Source organism: Cheilinus undulatus, linkage group 2 (assembly GCF_018320785.1).
Source record: "Cheilinus undulatus linkage group 2, ASM1832078v1, whole genome shotgun sequence".
In the NCBI taxonomy this organism is placed as follows: Eukaryota; Metazoa; Chordata; class Actinopteri; order Labriformes; family Labridae; genus Cheilinus; species Cheilinus undulatus.
The window spans coordinates 32,393,069-32,418,091 of NC_054866.1; the positions used below are offsets into that span (position 1 = coordinate 32,393,069).

Below are 25,023 nucleotides of genomic sequence, written 5' to 3' on the forward strand. Positions count from 1 at the left end.
ACAAAAGAACCCCCAATGGCATCAAAAGACCTGCAGGCCTCACTGGCCTCAGTTAAGGTCAGTGTTCATGACTCAACTATAAGAAAGACACCGGGCAAAATGGCAACATGGGAGAGTTCCGAGGCCAAAACCACTGCTGACAAAAAAAGAACACAAAGGCTCATCTCACATTTGCCAAAAAACATCTTGATGATCCCCAAGATTTTTAGAGAAATATTCTGTGGACTGACAAGACAAAAGTTGAACTTTTTGGAAGGTGTGCGGCCCGTTACATCTGGCATAGAAATAACAGCATTTGATAAAAAGAACATCATGCCGACAGTCAAACATGGTGGTGGCAGTGTGATGGTCTGGGGCTGCTTTGCTGCTTCAGGACCTGGACCACTTGCTGTGATTAATTGAACAATGAATTCTGCTGTCTACCAGAAAATCCTGAAGGTGAACATCTGGCCATCAGTTCATGCCCTCAAGCTCAAGCACTCTTGGGTTATGCAGCAGGACAACGACCCAAAACATACCAACAACTCCACCTCTGAATGGCTCAACAAAACAAGATTAAGGTTTTGGAGTGGCCAAGTCAAAGTCCGGACTTAAATCCAATTGAGATGCTGTGGTGTGACCTTAAGGGTCACAGGCACAGGCAGATCATGCTCAAAAACCTTGCCTTTATTTAGAGACAAGGATAATGGATAGTCGGAAACGTGGATGAGAGAGTGGGGTTGAGACATGCGGAAAAGGACTTTGAACAAACCAGTGCTATCCGTCTAAAATTAATGGTTATAGACTGAGGGGTAAAAGCAGGAGAACTTAGGAACTCTTATCCTTAATGGGTCTCTGATGCCACCTCTACCAGGCTTTTGTAGTGGAAAAATCTGCCAGTTTGTCTGTTGTCACTGAGTACTATGTGCAATGCCTCACTTTTTAATTTTTTTTCCCTATATCAGTTTGTCAGATTGTGCCAAGTGTTTTTTCCTTTGCTCCTAGAGCTATACTTGATATATTCTACAATTAGGTCTGGAAATACTTGTTGCAGAAATGTTAATCATAAAAAAGAGAAGGTATGATTGCTTAGTATAATTGCAAATAACTTTCATAAACCATACTTTTTAAAACAGTTGTTTCTATATTAAATGCCCCTCAGTCCACTTGTCTTGAGGCGTCACCTGAGGTCTGTGAACAATTTCTTTGCTTTTTTGTCGCTAAGGTTAAAAATATCAGAGCCCACATATCCCCACCTGTGTGTGACCCTTCTGCTGCTTACACTTGCTCTGCTGTCTTGGAGCAGTTTGAGCCAGTGTCTCTGTCCACTCTACAGAATTGTCAGTCAGCTAAAACCTGCCTGCTGTCCCACTAATATCATCCCACCTCATCTTTAAAGAGGACTGGGAAGCCAATGGTCCTGATGTCCAACAAATTATAAACAGCAGGCTTGCTTTAGGCAGTGTTGCATCTTATTTAAAAAAAAAAAAAAACTATACTGGAACCTCTGATAAAAAAAACCTTATTTAGATCGCTCTATTTTGTATCATTTCAGACCAATATCAAAGCTTCCTTTCATCTCAAAAGTCCTTGAGAAAGCAGTGCTTTTACAAATCCATTTTCCGGTCTGGTTTTAAGGCATTTCACAGCACTTAGTCTGCACTTTTAATGGTTTTTAATGATCTTTTACTGACGTCTGACTCTGGTGACTCAGCTCTTTTAATGCTTTTTGATCTAACAGCTGCTTTTGACACAGTTGATCACACAACTTTCATTGCTTGCCTCAAACACAGGTTTAACAGGCACAGCCCTTGACTGATTCAAGTCCTACTTGGCTTAGAGGTGTTTTAAAGTTAAATTGGTGACTGCGTCTCTTCTTGTGCCCGCTACCCTGTGGAGTTCCCCAAGGTTCTATTCTTGGTCCCACCCTTCTCTATCTCTCTACCTCCTCCCTCTTGGGTTGATTTTCAATAAGCATGGAATATCAAACCATCTGTATGCAGACGACACTCAGATTTACCTGCTCTACTCAAACTTCTGCTAGACTTTTTTAAAGATATTAGAGACTGGATGGCCCTGAGCTTTTTTAAATTTTAATAAAAACCAAACAGAACTGATAATATTTGGCCCACGTTGAGCCCAGGATACACCTCTCAGGGACCTGGGCCCCCTTTTTACCTTATTTTGAACCCACAGTTTTAAATCTTGGTGTAATAGTTGCCAGTGCCTTTAAATTGGATCAATTCTGTTGTTAAATCCAGTTTTTATCATCTGAGGCTTTTGCTCAAGATTAAATCGAATTTATCTTTTAACGACCGTCAGCGAGTGATTCATGGTTGGACACGGTTGGGCTACTGTAATGCTCTTTACGTTGGTGTTAACCAGGTTTTCCTTGCACGTTTACAGTTAGTCCAAAATGCTGCTGCTCGTCTTTTAACGTGTACACGTAAACATGAACACATCACCCTGATCTGGCGCCCCGCCACTGGCTCCCTGTTCATTTTAGAATTCATTTAAAAATGTTATTGTTTGTTTTTAAATCTTTAAAAGGTTCAGCACCCCAGTACATTTCTGACCTCTTATATGTCTATACCCACTCGCAGTCCTTGAGGTATGTTGATCAGGTTTATCCCATCATCCCAAAAACCAGATTAAAAACCAGAGTTGATTGAGCCTTCTCTGCAGTAGTTCCAAAATTGTGGAATGAATTGTCACTTGAAATCAAAGCAAGAAGTCTCTTAGCTCATTAAAGAAACTCTATGGTTTAACCCCTAATTCCCACAAACCTCATCTGGGCACCAGTCTTTCTTAGCATTTCTCTGGTGTGTGCCAGAAGCACCAATTTTCTCTCCTCTACTCCTGTCAATCCACGTACAGCTGATCGATCCAAAGAAGAAGGAGGAACGTACAAAGTACTCAGATAACTTCCAAATACAACACAATGCACAAACTCCAGACTGTAAATCTCTTCACTGTATCAACGTTGCATCCCATCCTGTGGCAAAAAATCACAAAGGTGATAAGATGTCCTTGTAGAAGAAAAGTTGACCTCTGAGGTTGAAAACTACAGAACTATATGGACCATAATTCTTTTTAGAGAACATAAATCTTTTAAGTTCCTAATGTACTCACTCATGGTAGATGCAAAGAATATCACAGAATGATACTGATGTGACAGCAAATCAACTTCATTTAGGCAAATTAATCAGCTGTTTACATACTTTACCTTCAGCTGTGAGCAACCTGCTGTGTGCTCAGAGCACAGCGCTGGTGGAGTATGTGGAATTTGAGGGTTAGGATGCTGTACTTTTTATGATCAGCTGGTTAAGCATTGAACAAAGTTTTGGTCTAAGAGGTTTTAATTTTTCAGCTTTTATCCCATGGCTTATTTGATACTGTAACTATGGTTTATTTGTAATCGTTACAGCGAGCAGGGGAGAGAGGGGTTAATCTACCAATAAGGGACCATTCTGGGTGAAAATTCGATATGTGCAGATACAAGCTGACCCCCAGATACAAATACTGAACGAGTAAATAAGATATTAAAAGAAAAGAGAGGTAATGGTTGTTATGTCTGTGTTTGGTGTGAATGCAAAATTGTGTCAGAGGAAACTGTTAGGAGGATATTTCCCAGGATGCAGCAGGAAGACACAATGTATTCTGTTGCTCCTCCATGACGATAGAAAGCTTCATGCAAGCCGTGGGTTATTGATGACTGCGTCAAATTTTGTATTATGTACAAATGTTGATGACATCCTTTTCAGGGGTTTGTCAGAACATGTATCTGTTCATCTGCTGTGACTTAGGTCGACTCTTCATCCGTAGCACATTGTGCAGCCCAGCAGTTGAGTGTAGACTCATTTAGATGTGAGTCAAGCCATATCCACTGTCATAATGGGTCCAGAGCAACATTCAGGGCCTAGGTAACAGGATAATAGGTACTCACTGAAGTCTGGCTGGAGAAACATTTAGAGTTTCATAATGTAAGATGGAGAGGAAAATTAGATGTATTTAAAGTAGACCCGTCTTTATAGCCTCAGTTTCCTGTCATTCAGCTATGATTGTTTGTATAGCTAAATAGAAGTTGTATTACATGCAGTTTGAATCTTCTTTGGTCCCAAGGTTGTATCACAAGCTTTAAGATAAAAGCAGACTGAGCTGAGCTGTTAGACACTTGCCTCTGATGGCTGAATTATTGATGAACTACCCATCTTCCTGGCTCTGCATCTCAGGGAATAACAAGTAGATCCATGATGTCTGGTGAATCTCCAGGGACAATCATTATTACACAGTATTGTTTCTGAACAAATATGAAAAAGCTGAGTTAGGTTATGCCCCCGGGAGGGAGGGCACATGGCTGGATGCATTTAGTCTGCTCAGCAGGAGTCGGGGGAAAAATCCTTCTGCCACTTCCATAATCCAAACAAATGAAGTGAACGCCATGAAGAGAGTAGGCGTTGTTTTTAACTGTACTCCTTCAAGACTTTGTCTTTGGTTTTCATACACACAGCAAGTCAATACAAAGCAAGAGGCTGTTATTAGGGAAAATAACAGCATTGATTTAAAGATTGAAACAAGTTGATTGTTGTGTGATCAAAGCATTTCATTTCCTCCTCTCTCTCTCCCACTCTTTTCTCCTTTCGTCTTTGTATTATCTCTAGCTGAGAGTATTCAAGGTCATCCTAATGTGTTTCTGGAGAGCGATCAAACTTCAGGAGGTACAGCTTCACAGTCATCCTCCGAGACAAAGACCGAAGGAGGAGGAGATGGAGGTCGTAGAGCCAGTGTGACCAGTGTGGAAAGTGAAACGTCAGTTTGCTCCATGGGCCAGTTGGAGAACACCATCAGTAACAGTGAGTGGGAGGGAAGCTACAGTGGCTCAATGTCCTGTCTTTAATTATCTCATGTAGATGAAGTCAGCATCACAAGGTTTCACAGCTCTTTAGCTGACCTCAGTCTCAGAATGAATGCTTATACATGTGTATATGTTTCAGTTTCCAGCAGCTGGTGGGGCTCCAAGAGGCTGGATTATGCTTTGTACTGCCCTGATGTGCTGACCTCCTTCCCGACAGTGGCTCTGCCTCACCTTTTTCACGCCTCCTACTGGGAGTCCACTGACGTAGCAGCTTTTGTTCTCCGGCAGGTGGGTGGTAAACTTTTTGACTTTTTTCCTCTACAGTTTCCAGGAGTAAGCATTATCTTGGTAATTACTTCCTAATACTTGAAAATGCTCTACATGGGGCGCAGGTGGCCTAGTGGTTAAAGGTGCGCTGCATATACGTGGACAGCCTGGGTTCGAATCCGGCCTGAGGCCCTTTACCACATGGCTCTCCCCGCTCTCGTCTCTGTTTCCAACTCTATCCACTGTCCTCATCTATCAAATAAAGGCACAAAATGCCCAAAAATAAATCTTAAGAAAATGCTCTATATAACATACTTGATCCAGTTTGATGCAGTATGTGAAGTCCTTATGGATGTTGACAGTTCATGATAAAGCTGGAGTGATCCAGCGTGGGCAGCTTGTCCACCGAAAATGTTTTCCTGATCACTGGAAAGTCTGTGTGCAACATCAGTTTTAAGTACTGCAGCTTTCAGCAGGCAGTGATTTTTTGCAAATGGTCAGTAACATGACTGGGTTTAAAAGTAATACTTTAGAGTGGGATAGTCTTATAGAAGTAAAGATGTGTATTGGTTCACTAATCTGCAAATAAATGATTCTGAAAATTGTGGAACATTTTCAGAAAAATGTTGAAAAAAGATTCAGAGAATCTGAAGAAATCTCTGTGCACAAAGGATAGTACCAAAGGTCAATGTAAGATGCTCATCTGTCCCTCTGGAGACACTTGCACTAAAAACAAGCTTGATTCTGTCTGGAAAATCACTGCACGGGTTCAGGAACACTTCCAGAAATCATTGTCTGTCCACACAGTTCACAGTACCATCCACAAAAACAAGTTAAAGCTATATCATTCAAAGAAGAAGCCATTTCTGCACTGAAATATCTATATTAGTTTAAAAAAGTGACTAATCTTATCTCATATATTTTTTAAATTGAGGTCTTACAGAATCTTAAATATTTCCTAAAGTTCTCAAAGACTGAAATTCCTAATTTTTATACTTGTAGTAGAATATGTCTTATCATGGAGGCTGCCATAGGTTTGCAAGTTCAATAGCCCAAATTGACCTCAGTATTAGGGCTCTCCCATTTGCAGCATGTTCTCCTCCACAGCCTCCTTCTCACTGATTCTGAAAAAGAGAGAAAACCAGGCACTCCAAACTCAAAAAATAAGAAAATGAGGAAAGAAATTCTAAAAAGCCTTTATTGTAATGGCCAAATCATATAAAAAGCCAACATGTTTCGACCAGATCGGTCTTCATCGGGGCTAACAAACATCTGGGGTGTGATCACAACTGTAACTCTTCTCTTTGATTCATGTGACATCCTGTCATTGGCTGGTTTTCTGTTTGTTTGTTTTTTTTTTTTTTTTACATTCTTTCCCCCTGATCTCCAAGACACACTAAGCAGCCAATCATCCCCCTCCTTTGTTCATGACTAGTTCTGAGTTGAGGACTCTTTTCAATAAAAACAGTGACTTGAACAGTATATTTACTCAACAGAAAACCAGAGATCGATTTCTTATAATGAGGGAGAAATGTACAGATCAAAGCCGTTGCTGTGGAAGCAACCTGAGACATGGGATGAAGTGACGCTAGAGTGCACATGTGCACATCTAAGCTTGCTTCCACAGGTACCAGGGAGTGCTTTAATCGGCAAATTTGAGAAATTTATCAGTGAAAACAGAACATTGGTTTTCTGTTGAGTAAATACCCCTCATGAGTTGCTAGTAGCCTAATGTCGACACAGGTGTTTCTGTTGTCCACTGTAGTGAGTGACATCACCGTGGTCAAGTGCATGCAAAAGGTTGATAAGACAAGACCTTTATGAATTTAAAAACTTCAAGAAATGTATGCAAATCTTTTTGGTTTATTGAAGTTGATGCATTTTTAGCAGATGCTTCCACATGCTACTTCCTCTCATGCTTCCAGGTTTTAGTCTTTAGTTTTAGTGAAGGAAATCTGGCTCTATGGTGCTCATTTTCCTTTCCTCAGTCATGTCTTTGAAGCAAATGCTATTTCTTGTGGAACAGATGTTTTCATTCAATTATGTCTTCTTGCTTCACAAACAACAAAGCAGAGAAGCAAGATGCTTCTGAGCTGTTCAAGGGCTCCTTCTGTGCAGATGACAACCTGAATGTGTAATAAACACAAGCCTGGCAGCAAGCCAGTCATGCTGTCAACACTCCTTTATGGAGTGTATGTAGCTGTGTATAGACCCAGTGATAAGAAATAATCCATGTATATGGAGATTCACTGAAACATTTTGTCCATAAGAATTATATGAGGTCTGCAGTGTATGCTGGGCTACATCTGTGCTGAGTCATTACATGTGGATGTGCAGCCCTGAACACACACAGCATGATATAAAGGCCCATTTTATCCTGATTTAGCCTCTATGAGTGATGGTAGAGATTGTGGGGTATATTGAAAAATGGCAGCAAGGTCACTATCAGTATGCTGCACACTTTGTCTTGTGTAAGGATGTTAAGATTCATGTCACACCTCACAGTTGAGCCTGAGACAAGGCGGAGTCCTTTTATCAAACATGCTTGAAGTTTAAACGACTGAAATCTGAACAAATCCTACCAGGCTTCTGTAGTTTGGGCTGCTCTGTGTACAAATCTAACACAACATGACTATACTGTGTTAAAGGCAGACTTAAAATGTATGGTGCACGCTCTTTTGTTGCTGGTTTGGATTTTATTGGTATGGAAATGTGTTCTTTTCATACATATCTCCATCATCAGTACCTTTTTTAATTCACAAAGCTCTAGCCTAAGGGAATTATAGTAGCATCTGTGTATATATTTCTTGCACTAAGTACGAATTCAACTTTAAGGCTTGGCAGTGTTAGCACAATCCTCTACCCACTGAGCTACCCAGAAAAAAAATCACATCTTTGATACTGGATGTTCACTGAATCCTCAGATACCAACAAAGAGCAAGAAAAAACACAAGAGCGTCACGTCATGTTCTATTAAAAGCTACTGCAAACACCGGCAGTCTTTGAACTTGATCATTAGAGAGTGGCGAGCTCCCAGAGACAAAAAAGAAGAATGATTTGTTTCACCCCTGCTTCAGTTGTGCTCCAGCATGTCTTCTTTGTAAGAAAACGTGAGCAAAATACAGAGAGCACGAGAAAAGAGGAGCTATCAGCGGCACCAGGAAGCTAATAAAAACTGAAGTTGATTATTTTGGTTCAGCGATTTTCAGCGTCACTCAGTGCTGTGTCATATTAAAAGGCGGTTGTGGAATTTCAAGGCCGCACAGAAAATGATTCATTAAAGATGAATTGTGAGCTTCTCTCACCATCCAAAGTTTAGTATGCAGGAGAACATCTTCAAATGATTCTGAACAAAGAGTGTCTTTACAAAAAGTCGATATTCTTGGACTCTTTCAAGTTAATGTGTGGTAATTTTCCACAAGTCCTCTAAATCAGCCTTCATCCCTTTATCTGTGCCAGAGCAGCTCTTGTCACAAAGCTTTCCATCAGAAATGTGTTTAATGTGTCATTAACATAACTGCAGATCCAATTTGAAACCTTCGGGTGCTGTTAGTGTCAATTATTACTGTGTGGATAAGAGGAGTACTCAGGTGAGTACTCATCCTTCATCACAGCTTGTATTAATTGCAGACAAGGCAAGTTTCTCTTTTCATTAGAGCACCCTAAACTTATGTTTATTTTGGTTGTCAACCATGTACATTGTTGTTTAATTTTGTCACCAAAAAGCACTCAAATGAATTGTTCTTGTCAAAATGTTTGTTTACTGAATTAACACAGCACTACTTCTGAGAATCAAATTCTAAAGTAAACAGATGAGACTCCCAGACGATTGAATTTCCCTTTGGGGATAAATAAAGTTCTTGTATTGTATTTTCTCAAGTGTTTCCTATTGAAGCTTTCCCAGATGGATGTGTGAAACAAATCCATCTGGCACGTCAGGTTAAATATGTAGTGTATGGAATCCCATACTATAAGCTATAATGTTTATGGTACAGTAAGAATATTGCCCTGCGCTGCATCGTATCATTTCGTTTTGTGTCATATTGTTTTGTTTTGATTTGTTGTGTTTATTTTGTTTTTTCATGTTGTAGCATATCACATTTTTTGTATCGTATAGTTTCATATCTCAATATTTTTGTGATTTGTTTTTGTTTGTTTCATATCATAATGTTTTGTTTTGAATTGTTGTGTTGTGTTTTGTACCGTATCGTACCTTATCACATCGTATCATTTTTTGTATTGTTTCATATTGTTTCTAACTGTACTGTGCTGTAACGTATCATATTGCACCTCCATGTATCGTATAATATTGTAAAGTTTTGTTTCATATCCTTTTGTATCCTATTGTTTGTTTGTGTCGATCTCTTTTGAGTTGTTTGGTTGTATTTGTCGTGTCATGTCGTATCTGTTTTTGTATCGTATTATTTTGTATCGTATTATTTTGTTTGGATTTGTTTTGTGCCATATCCTAACATTTTGTTTCATATCGTATGGTTTCTTTTTTGTCCACAGTGTATTGTATTTTGTATTTTATTTGTCTGTTTTGTACTGTACCATACAGTACTGTATGTATGGTATGATATCGTTTTGTTTTGTTTCCCTGTGTTTTCATTTTGTTTCTTTTTGGTTTGTTTCTTGCCCCATAATATCATTTTATAATCACATCATATTGTATCTTATCTTATCTTATTTGATCATTTTGCACCAGACCAGGTCTAATTGCATTTTATAATTTAGCATCCTATCATATCTTACTGTATCATATTTTACCTTTGTGCTTATTCCTTTCCTTTTAAATGTATAAAAACCAGCTGTCTGTTACACCAGTTCTGGTGTGAGTCCACACTAACCCTTTTTTTTTTTTTTTAACTAGTTAAGTTGTAACTTAAAGACCCTGTAAAGTGAAATCCAAAATTTTGAATTAACACACTAGATGTGTTGGAATATGGTTGCTGTAAACATGTGAAAACGCTGAGATCAACATGTGACTAAATTTTGGATTTGGACTGTTTCACCTCTTTCTTGCCCATGGTGGGGAATGACCCTGCCACTCTAACACTACAATATAAAATCACAGAGCAGTTCATCTCGGTACAGTCTGTTGTTAGCTGATGTCACTGCCTTTACTGAACATAAACAGTCCATTAAATACTGTTTTTTTGTTCATTGTGAGCTAAATTTACCACATCTATCAGCCACAGTGGTCTATGGATCATTTAAAGCATCACAGAGCAGGGGAACTGCACTCTGATCATAAGATCAACATTCAGATTGTAACATTTTTTTTAATTTGAGAGAATCGTATTTATCCTGAGTGGGCGTGGCTTCCCCACACCATCCTAGAGCAGATTTTACTGCTCATTTTTCTTGATTTTGAGGCTTAATTTTATACACTCGGGAGATGTTTTATTTTACTGAAATTTGATATAGGGTTTCATAACACAGTGGCCTGTCATACAACAAACATAAATACAGATTCCTTTTCACTTTACAAGGTCTTTAAGTTGTGTCCTTTTTTGAGTTGCACCATGCAGACGTAAGGTTGATCTGAACTAATAGAGTGTAAAGTCCAAAGTTACTGAAATAATTGTCACAGGTTATGATGTTTTCGATTAATTTAAAAAGTCAGTGAAAAGCATGTTTTAATGCAGTGTCTATTATAGTCCTCCCTTTCTAGCTGAATGGTCTATGTGGTCTATGGCTAAAAATATCATCTGTTAACTGAGGTTAATCTTGAATGATCAATAATCAATTAGGTGTATGCAAAATTTCTCAAAATATTGTTATTAGGGGATGACCAAACATGAGATTATTCACTACTTTAATGCTAGATGTAGAAAATTAATTCTGCTCATGGATTACAGAAGCAAGAGTCCCAAAGAAAGTTGTCATACATTTTTTAGGGATATAATCGATTACTTGGACCAAACAGCCAGTAAAATCCTTAGCAACTCATCATGCTCTGAGTTTTCCTACCTTTCATTACAGTTACCAAAGATATCCATACTAACAGATTACTTTACACCTAGCAGGAGGTAGATGTCAGACTTTAGTTATAACATAAGTATTGAAACTATCTCTGCTGGTGCAACACCTTTAATGTGAGTAGAGTATAAACTCTGTCATAGGGATGAACTTGCAATCAAACTAGGCTTGCTCATAGTAATGGGTGCGACCCATCACCGCTCTGCCTCCTAAATCTAGACATTTTGAAACCTTTCTTGTGAAATTGCCTGTTCTGAAAAATACCCTTTGTTTTTCTCAGCTCATGAGATGTGACTGTGTGAAGACCCAGGAAGCAGACAATCTGGACTCGGCTCCGTTCTCTCCCTCCAGCCCACGAGAAAAATGGCTCAGAAGGAGGACACACGTCAAATTAAGGGTAATAAATAATTCCTTGTTATATCTTTGAATATTAAAAACTTTGACCCAGAATGGAAAAGTGAATTTATTGCAACTGGATTAACTTTTCTCAGCCCATATTCAACCTTTATGTAATAAAAAAAAATCATGAATAATTTAACAAAGGCCTTTGGCTTGGACTGTGAATGTTACACAACCTGGAATATTTTCTGCTGTTGTCAGAAATAAAACCACCCACTCAAGCAAACACATTCAGCTGACATTGTTATTCTGCTGCAGTGGAGTGCATTCATTGAAAATAAAAATACAGTTTTCACCATCTGCTGATGTTGAAGGGCTTTAGCCTCGTGATTTGTCTGAATGACCTGAATCTCTTAAATTACACCCGTGCTTTCACCTTGTGAGCAGACACGCATGTGTTCGATTTTTCTGAGCCGTGCACAACAAAAAGCAAGGACACTTCTCCATTTATCTGTCAGTTTTTTAAAGACAAGAATTTAGTGACTGCTTACTTCTCATGAGACTATAAATAGAAGTTCGCAGCTTGAGTACCATGGTAACACATCTATATCTGACCCTGTGAAGGCTTCTTTATTCAGTATCATCTTGTTCATGCCTCACCTTGGCTGAGTGATGCGTTTCTGATGTAACTGCCTTAAGAAAAGCAGTTGGCCCCCGTCCTGGACGTGCTCTGTGTTGATTGAATTTAGGCTCAGTCAACTCATCTGCAGTGAAGTGATACTATTCAGAGAGACTTGGCATCTATTTGTGATCTGCCTTTTGTTTAGTTAGAGTTCTTTGTCACAGGTAGAGAGGGACCTCTAGTGTGTTTTTTTTTTTTTTGCTGCTCCTTTGCAGGCAGGGGTCCGACCCCCCCTAATTTTTTCTAGATACAGTGACTATAAAAAGTATTCACCCCTTGGATGCTTTACCCTTTTATTGATGTTATGAAACAAAATATAATTAGGCTTTTTGACACAAAAAAAATCACAGTGAATATAGATTTCTAACAAAGTACTCTCATTCAGATAAAAATATGTAATGTAAAATTGCATAAACTGCATAAATATTCACCCCCTTCAAATCAGTGTCTAGTAGAAGCATCTTTGGCTGCAATCACAGCACAGAGTCTGTGTGGATAGGTCTATCTATAGATAGGTCTATAGTCAGGCTATCACATCTTGACACTGCAATTTTACTCCATTCTTTTTTTTTTTGCAAAACTGCTCAGGCTCTGTCAGGTTTCACAGGTATTGGACATGAACAGCCCTTTTCAAGTCCAGCCACAAATTCTCAATTGGATTGAGATCTGGGTTTTGACTCAGCCACTCAAGAACATTCACCTTGTTGTCTATAAACCATTTCTGTGTAGCTTTCACTGTATGCTTTGGGCCATTGTTTTGCTGGAAAATAAATCTTCTAGCAGGCTGTAGTTCTCTTACAGACTGAACAAGATTGTTCTCCATGTTTTCCTATGTTTTTCTGCATTCATTTTACCCTCTACCTTTACAAGCCTTCTGGCTTCTGGCTGGCTGCTGAGAAGCATCCCCACAACATGATGCTGCAACCACCATGCTTCACAGTGGGGATGGTGTGCTTGTGGTGATGTGCCAAACATAGCGACTCGTCTGATGGCAATAAAGCAACATTTTGGTCTCATCAACCCAAAGAACTTTCTTCTGCTTGACCATGGAGTCTCCCACATGCTTTTTGGGGAACTCTGAGATTTGATTTGAGTTTTCCTCAACATAGGCTTTCATTTTACTGCTCTCCCATAAAGCTGTGACTGGTAAAGAACCTGTTGTTGTATGCAGTCTTTCTCATCTCAGCCGCTGGCGCTTGGAATTCCTTAAGAGTAGTCATAGGTGTCTTGGTAGCCTCTCACTAGTCTCCTTCTTGCATGGTCACTCAGTTTGTGAGGACAACCTGATCTAGGCAGATTTACACATGTGCCATATTCCTTCCATTTCTTGATGATGTTCTCTGCCTTGGAATTTTTTGTGTCACCCACTGACTTATATTTTTCAAGAACATTTTCTTTAAGTTGCTTTGAGTGTTCTTTTGTTTTCATTATGTAATGGTAGCCAGGAATACTGATTACCAGTGACCAGACTTTCCAGACACAAGTGTTTCTATACAACAATCACTTGAGACACATTCTCTGCACTCAGGTCATCCCCATTTCACCAGTTTTAAGTCTACTAGCACCAATTGGCTGGACTTTTGTTGAATTAGGTTGGTCACTTCGAAGGGGGTGAAAATTTATGCAACCACTTGTTTTACCTTATGTATTTTTTTGATTGATATTACTTTGTAGAAATCTGTTTATAAAGAGGGTTTTTGTAATTTCTTTCCCAAAAAAGCCAAATTATGTTGCCCATGATTGATTTATAACATCAGTAAAGGGGTAAAGCACCCAAGGGGGTGTATACTTTTTTTATGAATTGTATTATAAGTAGATACTGATGTGAGTACTGATGAGTATGTTTGTGTATGTGGGTATGCAGGTGTACATTTAAGATGTTTGCCATCAAATCAGCAAGACCTCATGCAACCAAACAATTAGTGAATGCAGAATAACAGCTGGAAATGTCAAACTACCCTGTTAGATGTTACATCCCTAGATCAATTATCATTAGCCACTTATGGTTACTGGTAAATACAACCACATGTTTGTTCACATAATCACTTAGCAACATTTGTTATTTGCAGATGCTCCATTAGTTGTTAGTAAGTTCAAGTGCAAAATAGCAACACAAATTTAGACTAAACAATCACAGCCTCTCAATCCTGGTGCAATTACTGCATAAACAAGAGTGGAATTAACAAATTACATTTATCGCTTCTACTTCAGTTCATCCATACATTTGTATCGTATGATGTTTATATAATTTGCAAGTTTGTTCTAAAGTAAACATTTTATCACCGCTCCATAAGCATAAACTCTCCGAAAGTCTAATCTTTTTCAGCTTTGCTTAAAGGGAAAACATTTAAGTTGTCACACTTCTTGAGGAAAGTGGGATGTTTAAGAAGTGTTTGTGCTAAACAAATTCTCCAGGACACAGCAAAGGTTAACAGAAATGGTAGAGAAATCTGTAAGAAGAATGAACATTTCTGTCATGGTGGTCTAAGAATTATAACTAATGTTTAAGTCTGCTGATAATAAGCTATTAAAATGCAACCATCTCTGCAAGAAGAGATGTGGGGATTAGCATTTCTCTGCTGGCTTACTTGGAGGTACTGCTGAGTGGTGCAATATGAGGAAGGGAGCAAGACAAGGAAGCTTAATAGAGAGCTAGCCCTCTTTTTCTGGACCAGCCCACAGTGTGTACCTCAAGAGACTTTTGGCCGAGCACAGAGATCTGTTAAGGAAATACATCAAAGTAGGGAAAAATTCATCCTTTTTCTTTTAGTTTTATGGTGTTAAAGGTTTTAAGGGCTTGTAACGGCAGATTGCACAAGGACAAATGCAAGTGGTGGTATTTTTTTTATGCATTTTTGGGCTTTTATGCATTCACTGAGATAAGAAAGGGAAAAACTGGGTACAGTGAGAGTAGGAATAGCATGAGGGAAAGAGGCCATACAGCTGAACCTGGGTTGCCCACGAAGAGGACACACTTTGGTGAGATGGGATGTGCAGACCTTATCACTCTACTACCAGCGCTGCACTAGTGTTGGTTTTAATGGATTCGCACAGTGGCTTAGGAGAGCCAGAAGTCACTTTCAAAGCCATCATATGTGTTACATTAACTCACATATTGTGGCACTATTCTGTCTCACTGTATGCCAGCTTATTTGCACGGCTTCCAAGTTACAAACTACTGAGCTGTCTTAAAAAAAAAAAAAACCTGCACTACCTGACACAGAGGTGCCAAGGAAACCTAGTGATGGCTGTTAGCACACAGTGTCAGAAAAGAAACCCCAAGCAATAAAAAGCAAGCAGCAAAGATGATGCTTGAACAACATTCTTTAACGGTGATTGTTTAATTTGCAGTAAATCCTTTTTTCATCAACATCATAGATATATAATATTAGACACATTTCAACCACTGCACGCCCCTGCTTTCATGCCATGCCCCAGATCTTCTCCCATCTCCTTGCTGTCCTTGGCCTCATTCCTTTAGTCTTTAGATTGATATCTGCAAAAAGATTGATGTTTGGATGAGCTCACTATCAAACACCAAGCTAAGGATGTTCGCCATCGTGCCTGATACTAGCGTCCTACGTTGGCACCACCTTGGGTTTGCATGTGAGCAGCTATAGCCATGACTATATGAAACATGTGTCCAGCTCCTCGGCCTCAGTTTCTTATCTTTGGCTTGTCTCTGATTTGGTGTGGGCTTGAAGTGTGTCTGAAAACCAGAGATTCGCTATAAACGCACAGTTTTCTCACCTAAACAGACATAAGATTATCGTTTCTACCAAGTAAGCAACCAGATGATTACAGATTATAATTCTAATCTATATCCTTTTTCCCTCTGGTTGCTGTGGCATCTATGGATGTATTTGAAGTAATTATGACAACACATCAATGTTAATGTTGGCTAGGATAAAGTTTTCACCACACAAGAGTCTAAGATTCCCTCATAATATGCCTGTTTTGGTCTTGATCAGCCTATTTCTGCCTTTTTTGCTACTTAATGCAAAATATGTTTACAAGCTATTTCTTAGTGTTGTTTGTCTTTGGTTTAGTGGAAGAAAATGCTGGAAAGTCACAGGGCATCAAACCCAAACAGTGAATTGAAAGACATTAAATGCCCCCTGTGACTAACAGGATTTGGACAGTTGTGTGCTAATATACTAAGGGTTATTCATTTCTCCAAACCCTCACGCATTAGAAAACTAATTCGATCTATTATGTAAAAAAAAAAAAAAAGACTGTAGCAGCTTTTAAATGGCTCTCCTTGGGTGCTTTGTGATCTCAGACAGTCTGCATTTTCTCAAAATTGAGGCATTGACGTTTATTCTTGACCTTGGGATCATAATGTGTGCATTAATCTCAACTCAATAGCTACTTAGTAGCTCTCACAAAGCCTTTTACTCTTATCTCTCATTCATCTTTAGAAAATAATGAGATTGACTCTGGCACAAGAAAAAGTAAAGGCTAGAATTCATTACTATTCTGCATTGTGTTTTATTCTCCATTTTTGTCTGCAGAACGTCACAGCCAACCACAGGGTGAATGACGTCATCGCCAACGAGGACGGGCCTCAGACCCTGGTTGGTCGCTTCATGTACGGCCCCTTGGACATGGTCACTCTAACCGGTGAAAAGGTGAAAAGCAGCGACATGATTGACAACCACAGACGTACTTAAGCGTCTCTGAGACTTGCATTAATCTCTGCCTGTTGACCTGCCCTGGCACTCTTAGGTGGACATCCTGCTCATGACACAACCTCAGTCTGGCCGCTGGGTGCATTTTGACACGGAGGTGACCAACAGCAGCGGCAGGGTCACATACACAATCCCCAAGAGCAAGAAGCTCGGCCTAGGAGTCTATCCAATTAAAATGGTGGTCAAGTAAGCGACTGTGCAGCATGCCTTTGAAAGAATCACGTATTATCAAATGTAAAATAGATGCTTTTATATAATTATGACCTTTATTATTCTCTGTATTGGTGCATTTTTAGAATAAAGAGCCTTGGGTAGTGATAACGCCTCTCATTTCTGATGAAATCTCTGGCTTTTTTTTTCACAAGGGGAGATCAAACAAGTGCAGAGGCCTACTTAACCGTGTTGCCACGAGGCATGGAGTGTGTGGTCTTCAGCATTGATGGATCTTTTGCTGCAAGTGTGTCCATCATGGGAAGTGACCCCAAAGTCCGTCCCGGAGCTGTGGATGTTGTCAGGTAACAACTCCTGAGCATGTCTGCACCTCTCCTGGAAAATTATGAAAAAGTTTAATTTGTCATTATGTATTTGATTGAGTAACTTATTTTTTGATACTGCTGCTAAATTGATAATCTTTAAAAGGTGTTTTAAAAGGGTGCCTGAATTCATCATTTTCAGAGGAAGAAAATAGAGAGTGAAAAACAAGATGATAGTCGACAACATTAACAAATACTTTCTTAACTGCAAGGACAAATTAGAACTTGAAAAAATCATAATAACTTTTATTGATTTAAACTCAGTACCCCATCATGGCACCTTTTTTTTTACATGCAATCTGAGGCCTTCTATAGAGAGGTGTGTGCCTATTCAAATTATGTCCAATCAATTAATTTACCACAGGTAAGTTCAAGTATTTTTGGAAAGGGTATGAGTTCTTATGTAGATGTGATAATTGTTTTTCTATTTTAATATAGTTTAAAAAATTGTAAAATTCAGTTTTCACTTTGTCATGATGGGGTATTGAGAATAGATTAATGAGTGAACATAATTTATTGTTTCAATTGTTATGTAGCATCAGGCTGCAACATAACAAATGAATACTTTCCAAATGTACTATATGTTGAATTAGAGATGTTAAAAGTAGAGTGCTATCCTCTGAAATCTGTGTTCTGATCCATCTTGGAAGGTCTGGGACATTTTGCATTAGCATGTTTAATGTTCTCTATTTGAATTCAGGCACTGGCAGGACCTTGGATATCTCATCATCTACATCACAGGCCGCCCTGACATGCAGAAGCAGCGTGTGGTGTCCTGGCTCTCACAGCACAACTTTCCACATGGGATGATCTTCTTCTCCGAAGGCCTTGTCCATGATCCCCTGAGACAAAAGACCATCTTCCTCAGGAACCTCATACAGGAGGTATAACAGCAACTTAGGAATTCCTGGAAAGCATGTCAAACATTTAGTCTCTGGCCTTAAGTGACCCCTGGTTTCTCTTCTCTGCTGTATTCTCTGCACGGCCACAGCTGGTTGTGCTGCATCGAAATGTCAAACACGTCTCAGCCTGATTGTTTCCTCTCTCTCCAGTGTCACATTAAGATCAACTCTGCTTACGGCTCCATGAAGGACATCTCTGTTTACAACATGCTTGGCCTTAGCCCCTCACAGATTTATATTGTTGGCAGACCATCGAAAAAGTACCAAAATCAGTGTCAGGTAATTCCATTTCCAGCTTTTATGCCTTTCATTAGTTGTATTTTAAGGTTTCTCTGTGTGCTAGTTTCAATTAAAATGCCTTCTTTTTTCACCACTTTAATCTTCTTCCTTCTATATTATATGAAGTTCCTAAGTGAGGGCTACGCAGCTCACCTCTCCACACTCCAGTTTGGCCACAGAGCCAGACCCAAGAAGTCTCCTTCGGTTCGTATGGTGTTGAGAAAAGGCTCGTTCGGTCTCTCAGCCAAGCCTGACTTCCTGTGTAAGCGCACCCACCTACGCAGAACCATGTCAGTGCAACAGCCTGACCCGCCCTGCACACCCAACCCCAAGCCTGAGCGAGCCCAGAGTCAGCCAGAGTCAGATAAGGACCACGGTGGTGGAGGAGGAGGAGGTGGAGGAGGAGGCAGGGGAGGTGGGCATGGAGCATGGGGTCGGGCCTCCATGCATCGTGGAGACACGACTCCCTGACGTCAGAAAAAGAGAAGGAAGGATTTCATGATGGGACAGGAGGGCAAAGGGGTCTTAGTGTCTGGGGCCAAGGTAAGATTTTTTTTGTTTGAATATAAGATATTTGATTCCTGGATAAAAGAAACGTAACTTAACCTTGTAGTTTTGTTGAAATACTTTGGTATTTAAATCTGAACTAATCAACAATCACTTGCTGAGTTCAGGTTAAAAACCAAATGTAGGCACGCCGGTAGTCGAGTGGTTAAGGCACATGCCATATACGCAGGCATCGCAGGTTCGAATCCAGCCTGTGGCACTACTTCTTGCATGTCTCTCCCCGCTCTCTACCCCCTTTCCGACTCTATCCACTGTCCTATCAAATAAACGCAAAAAGGCCAAAAATAAATCTTAAAAAAAAAACAAATGTAACTTAGCTTGTTTACTATCTGTCTAATCACTTCTTTCCTGCCTCTTAGGACTTACATGATTTATCTAAAGGTCAGTAGGTTCCATCCATCCACGTCTTGTCCTGTTCAGAGTTGTGGAGAAGTTCAACAGGTTTTCCATAATAAATAATGCAGCTGCTCAAAAGAAATACCGGTTTGATTCTGCACTGTTTACATTTCTAAAGTGGAGAGATGCTGTGGCTTTTTTCAAAGTAGTTTAAACCAGCAATTTTGGAGTTTTATACAAAATCTAGACATATTTATGAACTTGTTATGGTTCTGGTCTCGAACCACTACACCCAAGAAGACCTCTGAGAGGTATGAATGACAATTGGGGCAACAGGGAGGTTTGCAAATGGAGACATCCAGACAGACAGCTCTCCAATAGTAGTAGTAAGATGAACACCAAAGTCAGTTTTGGGACTGCAAAAGCTAAACTTTTGGGTTAAAGGTATAGTGAACAGTAAAAATCATATATTTTTTAATTTAATAGAGTAAAGCCAAACTCATCCTGGGGTCTGTTGTTCTCAACTCTGTGTTGACACTAAAATAATGGCTCTTCCTGCAGCTTATGTGTCCGATGTTTGAACAAATTTCATCCTTTTTTGTATGAACTCCTTCCTTTGTTCTGTTATACTTCAAAGACATAAAGTCTGATTTCAATTTCATTGAATCTACACCATAGCACACACCATAAGTCTGTGTAACACTGAACACCTTGCAGAAGAACACATGTAACTAATGTGCACCTCCTCAAAAATGTAACTACACTTTGAAACAAGGCAGGCTGCAAGCCTGGTGATTTTTCTGATGGGTAGCATGGGGTTACAGTGCCTATAAAAGTATATACCCCCTTGGATGCTTTACCATTTTATTAATTTTATAAATCAATCATGGTCACTATAATTAGGCTTAAAAAATACAAAGAAAAAACTCTTCAGTGTCAAAGTTGAAACTGATTTCTACAGAATTATTTCAATTAGATAAAAATGTTTAAGGTAAAATATGTGATTGCATTGATATTCAGCCCCTTTAAAGTGACTGACCTAATTTAACAGAGGTCCAGCCAATTGGTGCTAGTAGTCTCACAGTTAGAGGAACTGGATCACCTGACTGCAGTGAATGTGTCTCAAGTGACTGAAGTCTAAAGACGCCTGTGTCTGGAAGGTCCAGTCACTGGTTTATCAGTATTTGTGGCTACCATTACACCATGAAGACAAAAAGAACACTCCAAGCCAATTAGAGAAAAGGTTATTGAGTGTAAGTCAGGGGAAGGATACAGAAAAAATTCCAAGGCACTGAACATCCACCAGTTTCCTCTCTTTTCTTCTTTGCAGTTATCAGCTCCATCTCCATCATAATACCCTCAGTTTCAGTTGCCCAGGTTTCCTGTACACAAATAAGCAGGAAAAGTGGCAGTAGGAATGGAAATTGGGTAGAGTGCTGCAGTGTGATATCTACATGATGTCTGCCCTGTAAGTTGCGTATCATGCCATTAAGCTCCCTAAACACAAGATGCAAAACCATACAATACAACTTTATGTCTCAGTTTAACCAACCAAAATAAGGTTGAAATGTGCATAAATAAACCGTATCCTTTTTCCACAATAAACATGGTTCCTATGTTGGGAAAGGTAAACGCCTTCACCTCCTTTTTTAATCATGCACAGGCTGTCTCACAGGGCCCATTAACAGACCTTAAGAGCATCAAAGTGGTCTGTAGACGCCTTCTTGGATAACTGAAACACCAGTGAAGTCGAGTTTTATTGTCCCCTACTTAAGAGAAAACAATCACGGTTGTATTAACAACTGCAGCATTAGCATAGCTGAATAAGTCCTTGTTGAATAATGCAGCATTTCACCTTCACTTTACTGCAGCCTCTGTTAAGCCTCTAAGAGCTGGCTGCCCTGTAAAGCTTTGAAGCAAACACAGATTGATTTTGCTTGCTACTGTTGAGTTGTAGCAAAGTCAATAAATGTCCATTTTGATTAGATTATTTTCTGTGATTTACATAGTACATTGTGATCTTTTAGTCACAGAGGGAATGTTATTTTTTATTAACTTTAGTCTAACAGCTCAGATGGTAAAAAGAACTGAATAGAAAAACTTTTTTCTGCATGATTAATATTCCTGTTGCAACCTGAGTAAGAGATGCTATTATTAGCAGCAGCTCCCTAGGAGGACTGAATGTTAATTCGCCTGTGATTGGGATTATGCAAGTCTTGATGAGCTGCGACTGCATTGTCCTCCCATGCTTGAAATCTACTTATTTCTAGATTTGGATATATTGTCTCTGCAATTAAGAGAATGGGAGCTGTGTAACCAAGAGAGACTGTAGAGACAAATTTGCCGATTAAGAACACCCAAACATGATTCAAAGTGCTAACTCTTCCTCCAAAGTGTCCTCTAATCTCATATTTTTCCTCTCTCTTTTCAGAGATTCATTTCTTCTTTCTGTACATGTACTTTGGATCTTCACAGCTCAGCTTTACCTCCTGCTTGGCCCTCTACACTTTACATCCTCTTCAGATCTTTTTGTGACCTGCTCGATGGATTGCGTCACACAGTCTTTGTGCCTGATTTTAAGCAGTTACCCTGGATGGTAACTTTTATTATGAATGTCTGTGGAAGCTCAATTTGTGTCCAATTGTAAAATCAAAAGAATGTATTTCAGACAGCAAACACATACACATCAGAGGAGAGGTGACAGTCTCCTTTAGACGGCTGTGCTGACAGGTGGTCGTGTAGACAGATCCTGTTTTACATCCATGATGTAAATACTCATTATACACCCTCCCTGTGTGCGCCTCTGGAAGCACTGTGACACTAAGGCTCAATATTTACACAAGCTCTGCAATCTGGAGCCCAAATCAACCAATCTCGCCTGCCTCCATTACTCCACTGTACTACTGTAAGATATCTCCCACATTTTATGGCTGGCCGACTACTTCCCCCACCCCTCTCCTCCTCCTCAACCAGTCAGGCAGAACATGCCTGTAGACAGCCACCTCATACCAGGAGCTGAATTGTGCAGTGTGCACCGCTCGGCCCCTGAGGTCGCATTTGCACTATCAAAGTACACGGCAGTGTTTCTGACATACAGCTGCAGATTGCTTCTGAAACACTGAGTTGTGTTTGTATTTTATTGTATTTGAAGTTTCTGTTTTTCCTGATGGTCACTGTAACTACTGGACTAAGAAATGTTTACAGATTGATAGACACAGTTGTAAAAGTGAACAGAAATGTACCTGTGTAATTCAAATGGCAGAGTAATTTCCATGTGCTGCACCTTTAGATAGGTTGCTTGATTGTTGCAGTAGCTTTCAGTACTCCGTACAATAGAGCCCATGAATACGGTTGACTTTCCAACATTTAAAACAGCTGTGATGAAATCTGATGCTGTCTTGTGCACTGAAGGTTCAAGTCTTACTGTGGTCATGTTTGAAACTCTGTGAAAGTCACACATATTTTTCTATAAGGAAATATTGTAAAAAATATTTTCAATGTATGTTTTTGAACATTTTGTTGTCTGACTTGTTGAATTGTTGATTTTTGCCTTAAATTATTTTTGATGTCGTGTAAAGATACAAAAATTTGTTAGATTTGTTCAACCAAAGTATTAAGTTTAATGTAATTTATTGACAAAGTGCATTTTATCAAGTAGATATTTTGCATTGACATGTTTTAGATACTGTATATTTGTGTGCATGTGTGAGTGTGTGTCTCGGTGTTTGTTGTGGAGTCGTGTTTACCGTGAACATGAAGACAGCTATGACAGGGAGGCCAGTGTGAAAATACCTGTATGCTCTCACTGCAGCTCACTACTGCCGGCTTTTCAGGATTGGGCGTGCTTTTTTGTAGCTTTGGATTGAAGCAGTGTCAGAGGATTTAGGTTCAGGTTTTAGACCTGCTAAGAAAAAGGGCTTATGAGTTCTTGGGGTGTCTGAGAGTGGGACATGTGAGCCAGAAGGAAACTGTCTTTAACTCTTTTTCTTTCAATGCCTAGGTGGTCCAGTAATGCCATTTAATCACTACTAAGTATGTTTGGCTCCCTGTAATTGCAGTGCACTAATTAGCATTACTTAGTAACTGTACAATATTGTAAAAACAATACTGGAATATTTAACTCCATTTTGTTTTGCATTTTAGATTATTTCAAGAAAACTGTCATCCAAACAGCCAAATGATCATCCCCATCGATGCATATGCACTTATCAAAGTCACCCTGTGAGCCTGTACAACAAATACTGACATATCTCTGCATAGCTATGACACACTAGAGGGGTGAAATATTGAAGCTGGGCAACATTTCAGTACAGCAGTGTTAGTAAATGGCAAATGATGACCTAATGGTTAAATGGTGATTGTTCTGTGCATGTTAATTATTTGATATTTTTCAGTAATTTTTCATATTTCTAGTCCTTTTAACTAATAGAGTAGTTATCTGTAAATACTTGTTAAAAAAGTCCATCATGGATGTAAAACAACCCACAAATAAGTTTAGTTTAATACGTTTATGATGAATAAGGAAGGAAACATTCACTTTTACTTCCACTTACTTTTACCAAAGCTTAGAGACACTGACAGACCATATAAATCCCATTCTGAATTCTTTAATCAACGTACTAAGTTTTTCAAATGATTAGTATTCACAAAATCATGACTTAACTATTGGGTAGTAACCTACTGATAATTTGCCATTTATTAACAGTATGTATGACTAAATAAGCCTCAATAAGTTATGCATTGTTGTAGTCTTATTATCAGTCTAATAAGCATTCAACACTGGCCTTTTAACAACTAAAAAAAGATCTTGGTTTCAAAGCTACAAAGCTTTTGTTTTGTACAGATCTCCTGTGATGATTGTTAATGTGTTTAATGGACCCAGTCCATCTGTCATGATTGCATTAATAAAGATATTTCACAGTGGGAGGGTTTAGTTTGGCTCCATTAGTGTCTTTGTTATTCCTTTCACATGCTCTTCTACCGAGATAGAGGCCAATTCACCTGTGGTAGTGTTTATTAGGACTGCCAGCAATAATGATCAATTAAGTTCCATACTTTGTGCATTAATTTATTGTCCCTTTCAGCACACTTTGGTTGAGCCATGGCAACATTCGCCTTTAGTCACCGTGATGTGAAATAAGTCCACTCACAGTCCAACTCACAGGCTGCTATTTGTAATAACACATTTCCTTTTCAGTCCTACCAACTTCCTTTTCCCATGGTTAAGTTCATCTCATTATCTTTCCCTCACATATTTTTTTAATTTTACAAAATAAAGCAACTCAATTTCCTGACAGGAAGTCAGTTGCTCCTAGTTTAAGACTAAATCAAAAAATTAAAACAAAAACAGTTTAAATGCAAAATAGCAGTGCATGGAATTATTACAATTAAAGCCCAAAACATCAGTGCCACAGTGGCCTGACTTTTCATGACACTAAGATGTGCCTCAAGTGCTGCTCCTAGCAAACATCGCAGTAGCACATCAACATTCAAACTCCTCGTTAGCCACTGCCGGGCCGGGTGCTTGACACCAGAAATGAGAGTCCGCTCTGGGCTTACCCCACCTAAGTGACAAAATGATACAGCTGTGGTCTTTCATCAGTGGCCA

At 39.3% G+C, this 25,023-nt stretch overlaps 1 protein-coding gene across 2 annotated transcripts in view; it reads left to right on the top strand.

Moving 5' to 3' along the window:
• The window catches only part of pitpnm3 (PITPNM family member 3), a 152,459-nt gene extending 128,112 nt beyond the window's left edge, over positions 1–24,347 (top strand). For both annotated transcript variants that reach the window (XM_041813635.1, XM_041813641.1), the window contains exons 11-20: positions 4,641–4,832; positions 4,974–5,122; positions 11,367–11,483; positions 16,622–16,738; positions 16,836–16,984; positions 17,164–17,313; positions 18,032–18,215; positions 18,384–18,512; positions 18,639–19,055; positions 21,847–24,347. In XM_041813635.1, the coding sequence (XP_041669569.1) occupies positions 4,641–4,832; positions 4,974–5,122; positions 11,367–11,483; positions 16,622–16,738; positions 16,836–16,984; positions 17,164–17,313; positions 18,032–18,215; positions 18,384–18,512; positions 18,639–18,983 (1,532 nt within the window). In that variant the 3' untranslated portion in view covers positions 18,984–19,055; positions 21,847–24,347. The remainder of the gene's footprint in view (positions 1–4,640; positions 4,833–4,973; positions 5,123–11,366; positions 11,484–16,621; positions 16,739–16,835; positions 16,985–17,163; positions 17,314–18,031; positions 18,216–18,383; positions 18,513–18,638; positions 19,056–21,846) is intronic.
• The last annotated feature ends 676 nt before the right edge of the window (positions 24,348–25,023 follow it).